At 40.8% G+C, this 12,976-nt stretch overlaps 1 protein-coding gene across 8 annotated transcripts in view; it reads right to left on the reverse strand.

The window, feature by feature from the left end:
- Window positions 1-960: 960 nt before the first annotated feature.
- Window positions 961-12,976, reverse strand: part of LOC120037528 (probable E3 ubiquitin-protein ligase HERC1) — a 50,754-nt gene continuing 38,738 nt past the window's right edge. For 7 of the 8 annotated variants that reach the window (XM_038983561.1, XM_038983564.1, XM_038983560.1 and 4 more), the window contains 5 exons: window positions 11,983-12,138; window positions 11,516-11,617; window positions 2,518-2,691; window positions 1,952-2,251; window positions 961-1,006 (listed from right to left, as the gene is read on the reverse strand). In XM_038983561.1, the coding sequence (XP_038839489.1) occupies window positions 974-1,006; window positions 1,952-2,251; window positions 2,518-2,691; window positions 11,516-11,617; window positions 11,983-12,138 (765 nt within the window). In that variant the 3' untranslated portion in view covers window positions 961-973. The remainder of the gene's footprint in view (window positions 1,007-1,951; window positions 2,252-2,517; window positions 2,692-11,515; window positions 11,618-11,982; window positions 12,139-12,976) is intronic. The other variant, XM_038983562.1, reaches the window with a different exon arrangement.

A 12,976-nucleotide genomic window follows, 5' to 3' on the forward strand; every position in this document is an offset into this window, starting at 1 on the left:
CCCATTGTACTGTTGTCCTGTACAGACAAGAGAGTATTAATCTATACCAGAACCCCATGTACTGTTGTCCTGTACAGACAAGAGAGTATTAATCCTATACCAGAACCCCATGTACTGTTGTCCTGTACAGACAAGAGAGTATTAATCCATACCAGAACCCCATGTACTGTTGTCCTGTACAGACAAGAGAGTATTAATCCATACCAGAACCCCATGTACTGTTGTCCTGTACAGACAAGAGAGTATTAATCCATACCAGAACCCCATGTACTGTTGTCCTGTACAGACAAGAGAGTATTAATCTATACCAGAACCCCATGTACTGTTGTCCTGTACAGACAAGAGAGTATTAATCTATACCAGAACCCCATGTACTGTTGTCCTGTACAGACAAGAGAGTATTAATCCATACCAGAACCCCATGTACTGTTGTCCTGTACAGACAAGAGAGTATTAATCTATACCAGAACCCCATGTACTGTTGTCCTGTACAGACAAGAGAGTATTAATCCATACCAGAACCCCATGTACTGTTGTCCTGTACAGACAAGAGAGTATTAATCTATACCAGAACCCCATGTACTGTTGTCCTGTACAGACAAGAGAGTATTAATCTATACCAGAACCCCATGTACTGTTGTCCTGTACAGACAAGAGAGTATTAATCCATACCAGAACCCCATGTACTGTTGTCCTGTACAGACAAGAGAGTATTAATCTATACCAGAACCCCATGTACTGTTGTCCTGTACAGACAAGAGAGTATTAATCTATACCAGAACCCCATGTACTGTTGTCCTGTACAGACAAGAGAGTATTAATCTATACCAGAACCCCATGTACTGTTGTCCTGTACAGACAAGAGAGTATTAATCTATACCAGAACCCCATGTACTGTTGTCCTGTACAGACAAGAGAGTATTACTCTATACCAGAACCCCATGTACTGTTGTCCTGTACAGACAAGAGAGTATTAATCCATACCAGAACCCCATGTACTGTTGTCCTGTACAGACAAGAGAGTATTAATCTATAGACACATCTTATCATTGCTACCCTCACAGAGCTCTTGTATGACCCACCAGTTTGAATACGCGGTTGGACACTTTGTCAAATCTTGACAGCTTCTAGCCCAAATGTTGGTAACATCTTAAAGAGACAAGACAGCTTCTAGTCCAAATGTTGGTAACATTTCAGTGTTGAGGGTGATGTTGGATGTGGCAGTTCCTGCTGTTTCCCCCCATGAGACGCCATAGGAACAAAGCCAGGAACACTTCCTCAAAATAGTCTAAGAACTTAATCAAAGATAACTCTAGAAATCTCTCATTAATTTAGATGTTTTTATTGCAGAGGAGATTTTAGTCGTGCGTTTTATATCTGTCTATGGTATTTGGTGCCGTATTTCTCAAGTTTAAAAAAATGTGTGACGTTTTTTCTTATGTAAATCCGCTGTGCAGGTCTGCAGTAGGATTGAACAGAGCGCAATCACCTCACCTGTTAATTAATCCAGAATTATTGGACAAAGTGGGCCTTGTGCAAATCAAAACCCAACCCTCAAGTCCTGACCAACTCTTGTAGTCAAATTTACAAAACTCTGTTTCGGAAAATACTGACTTTATGACCAAAAATAAACACTTTTTATTACATTTTGGTCCTGACTAATATGGATGTTATATATTACGTTTTATATTATATATTACGTTTTATATTATGTTATATATTACGTTTTATATTATATTATATATTACGAATTATATTATGTTATATATTACGTTTTATATTATGTTATATATGATGTTTTATATTATGTTATATATTACGTATTAAATGATGTTATATATGGCGTTTTCAACCAGAGAAGTTGGTTCTCCAGTTCAGTTGTACTTTAAAAACCCACTCCGTCAGAGCTATAGAGGTTCAGGGTCTTCTGTAGGGATCAGGGAAACCTCACCATGAGAAGGACCATCTCCTCCTTGGGTACAGGCTCCAGGTCGGGAACAGCAAAGGCCTCTGGGAACGTGTTGCCCCGAGCCAGGGCCTCCGCTGCCTTCACCGTGGTGGAGAAGCAGTCTAGCCACGCCCACTCGCCGGGTGACCAGGTACAGGTGGCTGGCTCCAGGGGACAGAGGCGGAGGTGGGGGGGCACGGGAGGGGAACACAGGAGCTGATCCAGGTGTAGCCCCACGGCCAGGGAGGCCAGGCACTGCATATAGGGGCTGTGGACTAGCTGTTCTCCACACACTACATGGGGCTGGAGGACCAAACAGGAAGTACACATTTACACTTGGGTGTTATAGCATATGTTATCGTAACCGCTAACTACGACTACCAACTACGGTGAAACAAATACGATTAAAAAAAGGAAGTAGGTAGCCTTTTGACAGTTATGATCGATTCACTTGGAATGAAACTGGGCTTTCATTTACTTTCAAAATAACACACACACACACACACACACACACACACACACACACACACACACACACACACACACACACACACACACACACACAGTACCTTCTCATATGAGTACTGCTCCTGCAGCATAACAGGAAGCCTCTCCAGGAAGGCTCTCATACACGGAGCCATGTTCAATCCCACAACCCCCTGTTTCTTCAGCGCCGTCCGGCAGGTGGCTAGCACCTGGTGAGAGGACATGAAGTCTGTCGAGCAGTTCACCACCAACACATCCTGAGGACAAAGACAAATACAGAACCATGAAAGTCAGCCAAGAGTCAAAAACATACCAGAAGTCGCTTTAACCCGTACTGCAGTATCCTTTAGTCAGTCCATACTGTAGTATCCTTTAGTCAGTCCATACTGTAGAATCCTTTAGTCAGTCCATACTGTAGAATCCTTTAGTCAGTCCATACTGCAGTATCCTTTAGTCAGTCCATACTGTAGAATTCTTTAGTCAGTCCATACTGTAGAATCCTTTAGTCAGTCCATACTGCAGTATCCTTTAGTCAGTCCATACTGTAGAATCCTTTAGTCAGTCCATACTGTAGAATCCTTTAGTCAGTCCATACTGCAGTATCCTTTAGTCAGTCCATACTGTAGAATCCTTTAGTCAGTCCATACTGCAGTATCCTTTAGTCAGTCCATACTGTAGTATCCTTTAGTCAGTCCATACTGTAGTATCCTTTAGTCAGTCCATACTGTAGTATCCTTTAGTCAGTCCATACTGTAGTATCCTTTAGTCAGTCCATACTGTAGTATCCTTTAGTCAGTCCATACTGTAGTATCCTTTAGTCAGTCCATACTGTAGTATCCTTTAGTCAGTCCATACTGTAGAATCCTTTAGTCAGTCCATACTGTAGTATCCTTTAGTCAGAGTTGAGTCAGTCCATACTGTAGAATCCTTTAGTCAGACCATACTGTAGAATCCTTTAGTCATAGTTGAGTCAGACCATACTGTAGAATCCTTTAGTCAGTCCATACTGTAGAATCCTTTAGTCAGTCCATACTGTAGTATCCTTTAGTCATAGTTGAGTCAGTCCATACTGCAGTATCCTTTAGTCAGTCCATACTGTAGAATCCTTTAGTCAGAGTTGAGTCAGTCCATACTGTAGAATCCTTTAGTCAGTCCATACTGTAGTATCCTTTAGTCAGTCCATACTGTAGAATCCTTTAGTCATAGTTGAGTCAGTCCATACTGTAGTATCCTTTAGTCAGTCCATACTGCAGTATCCTTTAGTCAGTCCATACTGTAGAATCCTTTAGTCATAGTTGAGTCAGTCCATACTGTAGTATCCTTTAGTCAGTCCATACTGTAGAATCCTTTAGTCAGAGTTGAGTCAGTCCATACTGTAGAATCCTTTAGTCATAGTTGAGTCAGTCCATACTGTAGTATCCTTTAGTCAGTCCATACTGCAGTATCCTTTAGTAGGTCCATACTGTAGTATCCTTTAGTCAGTCCATACTGTAGTATCCTTTAGTCAGTCCATACTGTAGTATCCTTTAGTCATAGTTGAGTCAGGCCATACTGTAGTATCCTTTAGTCATAGTTGAGTCAGTCCATACTGTAGAATCCTTTAGTCAGTCCATACTGTAGAATCCTTTAGTCAGTCCATACTGTAGTATCCTTTAGTCAGTCCATACTGTAGTATCCTTTAGTCAGTCCATACTGTAGTATCCTTTAGTCAGTCCATACTGTAGAATCCTTTAGTCAGAGTTGAGTCAGTCCATACTGTAGAATCCTTTAGTCAGTCCATACTGCAGTATCCTTTAGTCAGTCCATACTGTAGAATCCTTTAGTCAGTCCATACTGTAGAATCCTTTAGTCAGAGTTGAGTCAGTCCATACTGTAGTATCCTTTAGTCAGAGTTGAGTCAGTCCATACTGTAGAATCCTTTAGTCAGAGTTGAGTCAGTCCATACTGTAGTATCCTTTAGTCAGTCCATACTGTAGAATCCTTTAATCATAGTTGAGTCAGTCCATACTGTAGTATCCTTTAGTCAGTCCATACTGTAGTATCCTTTAGTCAGTCCATACTGTAGTATCCTTTAGTCAGTCCATACTGTAGTATCCTTTAGTCAGTCCATACTGTAGTATCCTTTAGTCAGTCCATACTGTAGAATCCTTTAGTCAGAGTTGAGTCAGTCCATACTGTAGTATCCTTTAGTCAGTCCATACTGTAGTATCCTTTAGTCAGTCCATACTGTAGTATCCTTTAGTCAGTCCATACTGTAGTATCCTTTAGTCAGTCCATACTGTAGTATCCTTTAGTCAGTCCATACTGTAGTATCCTTTAGTCAGTCCATACTGTAGAATCATTTAGTCAGAGTTGAGTCAGTCCATACTGTAGAATCCTTTAGTCATAGTTGAGTCAGACCATACTGTAGAATCCTTTAGTCAGTCCATACTGTAGTATCCTTTAGTCAGTCCATACTGTAGAATCCTTTAGTCAGTCCATACTGTAGAATCCTTTAGTCAGTCCATACTGTAGAATCCTTTAGTCAGTCCATACTGTAGTATCCTTTAGTCAGAGTTGAGTCAGTCCATACTGCAGTATCCTTTAGTCAGTCCATACTGCAGTATCCTTTAGTCAGAGTTGAGTCAGTCCATACTGCAGTATCCTTTAGTCAGTCCATACTGTAGTATGCTTTAGTCAGAGTTGAGTCAGTCCATACTGTAGAATCCTTTAGTCAGTCCATACTGTAGTATCCTTTAGTCAGTCCATACTGTAGAATCCTTTAGTCATAGAGGAGTCAGTCCATACTGTAGAATCCTTTAGTCAGTCCATACTGTAGAATCCTTTAGTCATAGTTGAGTCAGTCCATACTGTAGTATCCTTTAGTCAGAGTTGAGTCAGTCCATACTGTAGAATCCTTTAGTCATAGATGAGTCAGTCCATACTGTAGAATCCTGTAGTCAGTCCATACTGTAGAATCCTTTAGTCAGTCCATACTGTAGAATCCTTTAGTCATAGTTGAGTCAGTCCATACTGTAGAATCCTTTAGTCAGTCCATACTGTAGAATCCTTTAGTCATAGTTGAGTCAGTCCATACTGTAGTATCCTTTAGTCAGAGTTGAGTCAGTCCATACTGTAGAATCCTTTAGTCATAGATGAGTCAGTCCATACTGTAGAATCCTGTAGTCAGTCCATACTGTAGAATCCTTTAGTCAGTCCATACTGTAGAATCCTTTAGTCAGTCCATACTGTAGAATCCTTTAGTCAGTCCATACTGTAGTATCCTTTAGTCAGTCCATACTGTAGAATCCTTTAGTCAGTCCATACTGCAGTATCCTTTAGTCAGTCCATACTGTAGTATCCTTTAGTCAGTCCATACTGTAGTATCCTTTAGTCATAGTTGAGTCAGACCATACTGTAGAATCCTTTAGTCAGTCCATACTGTAGAATCCTTTAGTCAGTCCATACTGTAGTATCCTTTAGTCATAGTTGAGTCAGTCCATACTGTAGTATCCTTTAGTCAGTCCATACTGTAGAATCCTTTAGTCAGAGTTGAGTCAGTCCATACTGTAGTATCCTTTAGTCAGTCCATACTGTAGAATCCTTTAGTCATAGTTGAGTCAGTCCATACTGTAGTATCCTTTAGTCAGTCCATACTGTAGAATCCTTTAGTCAGAGTTGAGTCAGTCCATACTGTAGTATCCTTTAGTCATAGTTGAGTCAGTCCATACTGTAGTATCCTTTAGTCAGTCCATACTGTAGAATCCTTTAGTCATAGTTGAGTCAGTCCATACTGTAGTATCCTTTAGTCAGTCCATACTGCAGTATCCTTTAGTAGGTCCATACTGTAGTATCCTTTAGTCAGTCCATACTGTAGTATCCTTTAGTCAGTCCATACTGTAGTATCCTTTAGTCATAGTTGAGTCAGGCCATACTGTAGTATCCTTTAGTCATAGTTGAGTCAGTCCATACTGTAGAATCCTTTAGTCAGTCCATACTGTAGAATCCTTTAGTCAGTCCATACTGTAGTATCCTTTAGTCAGTCCATACTGTAGTATCCTTTAGTCAGTCCATACTGTAGTATCCTTTAGTCAGTCCATACTGTAGAATCCTTTAGTCAGAGTTGAGTCAGTCCATACTGTAGAATCCTTTAGTCAGTCCATACTGCAGTATCCTTTAGTCAGTCCATACTGTAGAATCCTTTAGTCAGTCCATACTGTAGAATCCTTTAGTCAGAGTTGAGTCAGTCCATACTGTAGTATCCTTTAGTCAGAGTTGAGTCAGTCCATACTGTAGAATCCTTTAGTCAGAGTTGAGTCAGTCCATACTGTAGAATCCTTTAGTCAGAGTTGAGTCAGTCCATACTGTAGTATCCTTTAGTCAGTCCATACTGTAGAATCCTTTAATCATAGTTGAGTCAGTCCATACTGTAGTATCCTTTAGTCAGTCCATACTGTAGTATCCTTTAGTCAGTCCATACTGTAGTATCCTTTAGTCAGTCCATACTGTAGTATCCTTTAGTCAGTCCATACTGTAGAATCCTTTAGTCATAGTTGAGTCAGACCATACTGTAGAATCCTTTAGTCAGTCCATACTGTAGAATCCTTTAGTCAGACCATACTGTAGAATCCTTTAGTCATAGTTGAGTCAGTCCATACTGTAGAATCCTTTAGTCAGTCCATACTGTAGAATCCTTTAGTCAGTCCATACTGTAGAATCCTTTAGTCATAGTTGAGTCAGACCATACTGTAGAATCCTTTAGTCAGTCCATACTGTAGAATCCTTTAGTCAGTCCATACTGTAGAATCCTTTAGTCAGTCCATACTGTAGTATCCTTTAGTCAGAGTTGAGTCAGTCCATACTGCAGTATCCTTTAGTCAGTCCATACTGTAGTATGCTTTAGTCAGAGTTGAGTCAGTCCATACTGTAGAATCCTTTAGTCAGTCCATACTGTAGTATCCTTTAGTCAGTCCATACTGTAGTATCCTTTAGTCAGAGTTGAGTCAGTCCATACTGTAGAATCCTTTAGTCAGTCCATACTGTAGTATCCTTTAGTCAGAGTTGAGTCAGTCCATACTGTAGAATCCTTTAGTCAGTCCATACTGTAGAATCCTTTAGTCATAGAGGAGTCAGTCCATACTTTAGAATCCTTTAGTCATAGTTGAGTCAGTCCATACTGTAGTATCCTTTAGTCAGAGTTGAGTCAGTCCATACTGTAGAATCCTTTAGTCATAGATGAGTCAGTCCATACTGTAGAATCCTTTAGTCATAGAAGAGTCAGTCCATACTGTAGAATCCTTTAGTCATAGTTGAGTCAGTCCATACTGTAGAATCCTTTAGTCAGTCCATACTGTAGAATCCTTTAGACAGAGTTGAGTCAGTCCATACTGTAGAATCCTTTAGTCATAGATGAGTCAGTCCATACTGTAGAATCCTTTAGTCAGTCCATACTGTAGAATCCTTTAGTCAGTCCATACTGTAGTATCCTTTAGTCAGAGTTGAGTCAGTCCATACTGTAGTATCCTTTAGTCATAGTTGAGTCAGACCATACTGTAGTATCCTTTAGTCAGTCCATACTGTAGAATCCTTTAGTCAGTCCATACTGTAGAATCCTTTAGTCAGTCCATACTGTAGAATCCTTTAGTCATAGTTGAGTCAGACCATACTGTAGAATCCTTTAGTCAGTCCATACTGTAGTATCCTTTAGTCAGAGTTGAGTCAGTCCATACTGCAGTATCCTTTAGTCAGTCCATACTGTAGAATCCTTTAGTCAGTCCATACTGTAGAATCCTTTATTCAGTCCATACTGTAGTATCCTTTAGTCATAGTTGAGTCAGTACATACTGTAGTATCCTTTAGTCAGTCCATACTGTAGTATCCTTTAGTCAGTCCATACTGTAGTATCCTTTAGTCATAGTTGAGTCAGTCCATACTGTAGAATCCTTTAGTCAGAGTCAGTCCATACTGCAGTATCCTTTAGTCAGACCATACTGTAGAATCCTTTAGTCAGTCCATACTGCAGTATCCTTTAGTCAGTCCATACTGTAGAATCCTTTGGTCAGTCCATACTGCAGTATCCTTTAGTCAGTCCATACTGCAGTATCCTTTAGTCATAGGTGAGTCAGTCCATACTGCAGTATCCTTTAGTCATAGTTGAGTCAGTCCATACTGCAGTATCCTTTAGTCAGTCCATACTGCAGTATCCTTTAGTCATAGTTGAGTCAGTCCATACTGTAGAATCCTTTAGTCAGAGTTGAGTCAGTCCATACTGTAGAATCCTTTAGTCAGAGTTGAGTCAGTCCATACTGTAGAATCCTTTAGTCAGAGTTGAGTCAGTCCATACTGTAGAATCCTTTAGTCAGTCCATACTGTAGAATCCTTTAGTCAGAGTTGAGTCAGTCCATACTGTAGTATCCTTTAGTCAGTCCATACTGTAGTATCCTTTAGTCAGAGTTGAGTCAGTCCATACTGTAGAATCCTTTAGTCAGTCCATACTGTAGAATCCTTTAGTCAGTCCATACTGTAGTATCCTTTAGTCAGAGTTGAGTCAGTCCATACTGTAGAATCCTTTAGTCAGAGTTGAGTCAGTCCATACTGTAGAATCCTTTAGTCAGAGTTGAGTCAGTCCATACTGTAGAATCCTTTAGTCAGTCCATACTGTAGAATCCTTTAGTCAGAGTTGAGTCAGTCCATACTGTAGAAACCTTTAGTCAGTCCATACTGTAGAATCCTTTAGTCATAGTTGAGTCAGTCCATACTGTAGAATCCTTTAGTCAGTCCATACTGTAGAATCCTTTAGTCAGAGTTGAGTCAGTCCATACTGTAGAATCCTTTAGTCAGAGTTGAGTCAGTCCATACTGTAGAATCCTTTAGTCAGTCCATACTGCAGTATCCTTTAGTCAGAGTTGAGTCAGTCCATACTGTAGAATCCTTTAGTCAGTCCATACTGTAGAATCCTTTAGTCAGAGTTGAGTCAGTCCATACTGTAGAATCCTTTAGTCAGAGTTGAGTCAGTCCATACTGTAGAATCCTTTAGTCAGTCCATACTGCAGTATCCTTTAGTCAGAGTTGAGTCAGTCCATACTGTAGAATCCTTTAGTCAGTCCATACTGTAGAATCCTTTAGTCAGAGTTGAGTCAGTCCATACTGTAGAATCCTTTAGTCAGAGTTGAGTCAGTCCATACTGTAGAAACCTTTAGTCAGAGTTGAGTCAGTCCATACTGTAGAAACCTTTAGTCAGTCCATACTGTAGAATCCTTTAGTCATAGTTGAGTCAGTCCATACTGTAGAAACCTTTAGTCAGTCCATACTGTAGAATCCTTTAGTCAGTCCATACTGTAGAATCCTTTAGTCAGAGTTGAGTCAGTCCATACTGTAGTATCCTTTAGTCAGAGTTGAGTCAGTCCATACTGTAGAATCCTTTAGTCAGTCCATACTGCAGTATCCTTTAGTCAGAGTTGAGTCAGTCCATACTGTAGAATCCTTTAGTCAGTCCATACTGTAGAATCCTTTAGTCAGAGTTGAGTCAGTCCATACTGTAGAATCCTTTAGTCAGAGTTGAGTCAGTCCATACTGTAGAATCCTTTAGTCAGTCCATACTGCAGTATCCTTTAGTCAGAGTTGAGTCAGTCCATACTGTAGAATCCTTTAGTCAGTCCATACTGTAGAATCCTTTAGTCAGAGTTGAGTCAGTCCATACTGTAGAATCCTTTAGTCAGAGTTGAGTCAGTCCATACTGTAGAAACCTTTAGTCAGAGTTGAGTCAGTCCATACTGTAGAAACCTTTAGTCAGTCCATACTGTAGAATCCTTTAGTCATAGTTGAGTCAGTCCATACTGTAGAAACCTTTAGTCAGTCCATACTGTAGAATCCTTTAGTCAGTCCATACTGTAGAATCCTTTAGTCAGAGTTGAGTCAGTCCATACTGTAGTATCCTTTAGTCAGAGTTGAGTCAGTCCATACTGTAGAATCCTTTAGTCAGAGTTGAGTCAGTCCATACTGTAGAAACCTTTAGTCAGTCCATACTGTAGAATCCTTTAGTCATAGTTGAGTCAGTCCATACTGTAGTATCCTTTAGTCAGAGCTGAGTCAGTCCATACTGTAGTATCCTTTAGTCAGTCCATACTGTAGAAACCTTTAGTCAGTCCATACTGTAGAATCCTTTAGTCAGTCCATACTGTAGAATCCTTTAGTCAGTCCATACTGTAGAATCCTTTAGTCAGAGTTGAGTCAGTCCATACTGTAGAATCCTTTAGTCAGAGTTGAGTCAGTCCATACTGTAGAATCCTTTAGTCAGTCCATACTGTAGAATCTTTTAGTCAGAGTTGAGTCAGTCCATACTGTAGTATCCTTTAGTCAGTCCATACTGTAGAATCCTTTAGTCAGAGTTGAGTCAGTCCATACTGTAGAATCCTTTAGTCAGAGTTGAGTCAGTCCATACTGTAGAATCCTTTAGTCAGTCCATACTGCAGTATCCTTTAGTCAGAGTTGAGTCAGTCCATACTGTAGAATCCTTTAGTCAGTCCATACTGTAGAATCCTTTAGTCAGAGTTGAGTCAGTCCATACTGTAGAATCCTTTAGTCAGTCCATACTGTAGTATCCTTTAGTCAGTCCATAATGTAGTATCCTTTAGTCAGAGTTGAGTCAGTCCATACTGTAGAATCCTTTAGTCAGTCCATACTGTAGTATCCTTTAGTCAGTCCATAATGTAGTATCCTTTAGTCAGAGTTGAGTCAGTCCATACTGTAGAATCCTTTAGTCAGTCCATACTGCAGTATCCTTTAGTCAGTCCATACTGTAGAATCCTTTAGTCAGTCCATACTGTAGTATCCTTTAGTCAGTCCATACTGCAGTATCCTTTAGTCAGTCCATACTGTAGTATCCTTTAGTCAGTCCATACTGTAGTATCCTTTAGTCATAGTTGAGTCAGTCCATACTGTAGAATCCTTTAGTCAGACCATACTGTAGAATCCTTTAGTCAGTCCATACTGTAGAATCCTTTATAACCCTTCAACCGTTACCTTTCAACCGTTACCTTTCAACCGTTACGCTACATAACAATACATGAACTGATTCTGGTTCCAAAAGATGTTCCACCTCACCTTTGACCTGTTGGAGCAGACGGCCACGCCCACATCTGGGATCCAGACTATGTTCTGGATGGCTCCTGACCCGGCTATTACTGTCTGGAGCACTGAGCCGTCCTGTTATATATATATACACAGAGAAACAGACAGACAAACAGACAGACAGACAGACAGACAGACAGACAGACAGACAGACAGACAGACAGACAGACAGACAGACAGGCAGGCAGGCAGACAGGCAGGCAGACAGGCAGGCAGACAGACACAGTGAAAAAGTATTCAGTGTTTTAAACAGGTTTAACAGGACAGTAACCACACAGCTAAAAGTGCTTGTTTGAGCAACAGTCTATTACGTTTGTCTAAACAACAAGATCCAGGAAGTACACTGTTACGTTATTCTTTAAACGTGTAGAACAAACTCCTAGCACCTGGGTGAACAATGTTTCCTCTGTGTGTGTGTGTGTGTGTCTGTGTGTCCTCACCCGTAGGGACCAGATGTTCATGAGGCCTCCCACCCCTCCAGACACCAGGGCCAGGCCGTCAGGGCTGAAGACTACTGTCCTGACCGGGGTGATATGACCCTTCAGCTGGAACACACACACCGCCCCCTCCACACGCCTGCTGGAACTCTGCTGCTGCTGGGACGCACACACACACACACACACACACACACACACACATACACACACACACACGCACACACGCACACACACACACAGAATGTGGAGGAAAAGAGCACCCTTTGAAAAGCTGTACCTGACACAACCGATCAAATCAAGCCAATACAACCGATCAAATCAAACCAAAACAACTGATCAAATCAAACCAATACAACCGATCAAATCAAACCAATACAACTGATCAAATCAAGCCAATACAACTGATCAAATCAAGCCAATACAACTGATCAAATCAATTAGATCTTGTACAGATTAATCACTGAGGGTAGAAGTTTCCCCCCTCTAACAGTTCTAGCCTAATCCCAATTCCAACCTTGTCCCCATTAGCAGGGCTAAACAACATCTGATCCAGGACCAGTGGTTAGGAAGACACCTCTACCTACTAGTGATTTATCATACCTTGTCCCCATTAGCAGGGCTAAACAACATCTGATCCAGGACCAGTGGTTAGGAAGACACCTCTACCTACTAGTGATTTATCATACCTTGTCCCCATTAGCAGGGCTAAACAACATCTGATCCAGGACCAGTGGTTAGGAAGACACCTCTACCTACTAGTGATTTATCATACCTTGTCCCCATTAGCAGGGCTAAACAACATCTGATCCAGGACCAGTGGTTAGGAAGACACCTCTACCTACTAGTGATTTATCATACCTTGTCCCCATTAGCAGAGCTAAACAACATCTGATCCAGGACCAGTGGTTAGGAAGACACCTCTACCTACTAGTGATTTATCATACCTTGTCCCCATTAGCAGGGCTAAACAACATCTGACCCAGAACCAGTGGTTAGG

Source organism: Salvelinus namaycush, unplaced genomic scaffold (genome assembly GCF_016432855.1).
Source record: "Salvelinus namaycush isolate Seneca unplaced genomic scaffold, SaNama_1.0 Scaffold1749, whole genome shotgun sequence".
NCBI classification, from domain to species: Eukaryota; Metazoa; Chordata; class Actinopteri; order Salmoniformes; family Salmonidae; genus Salvelinus; species Salvelinus namaycush.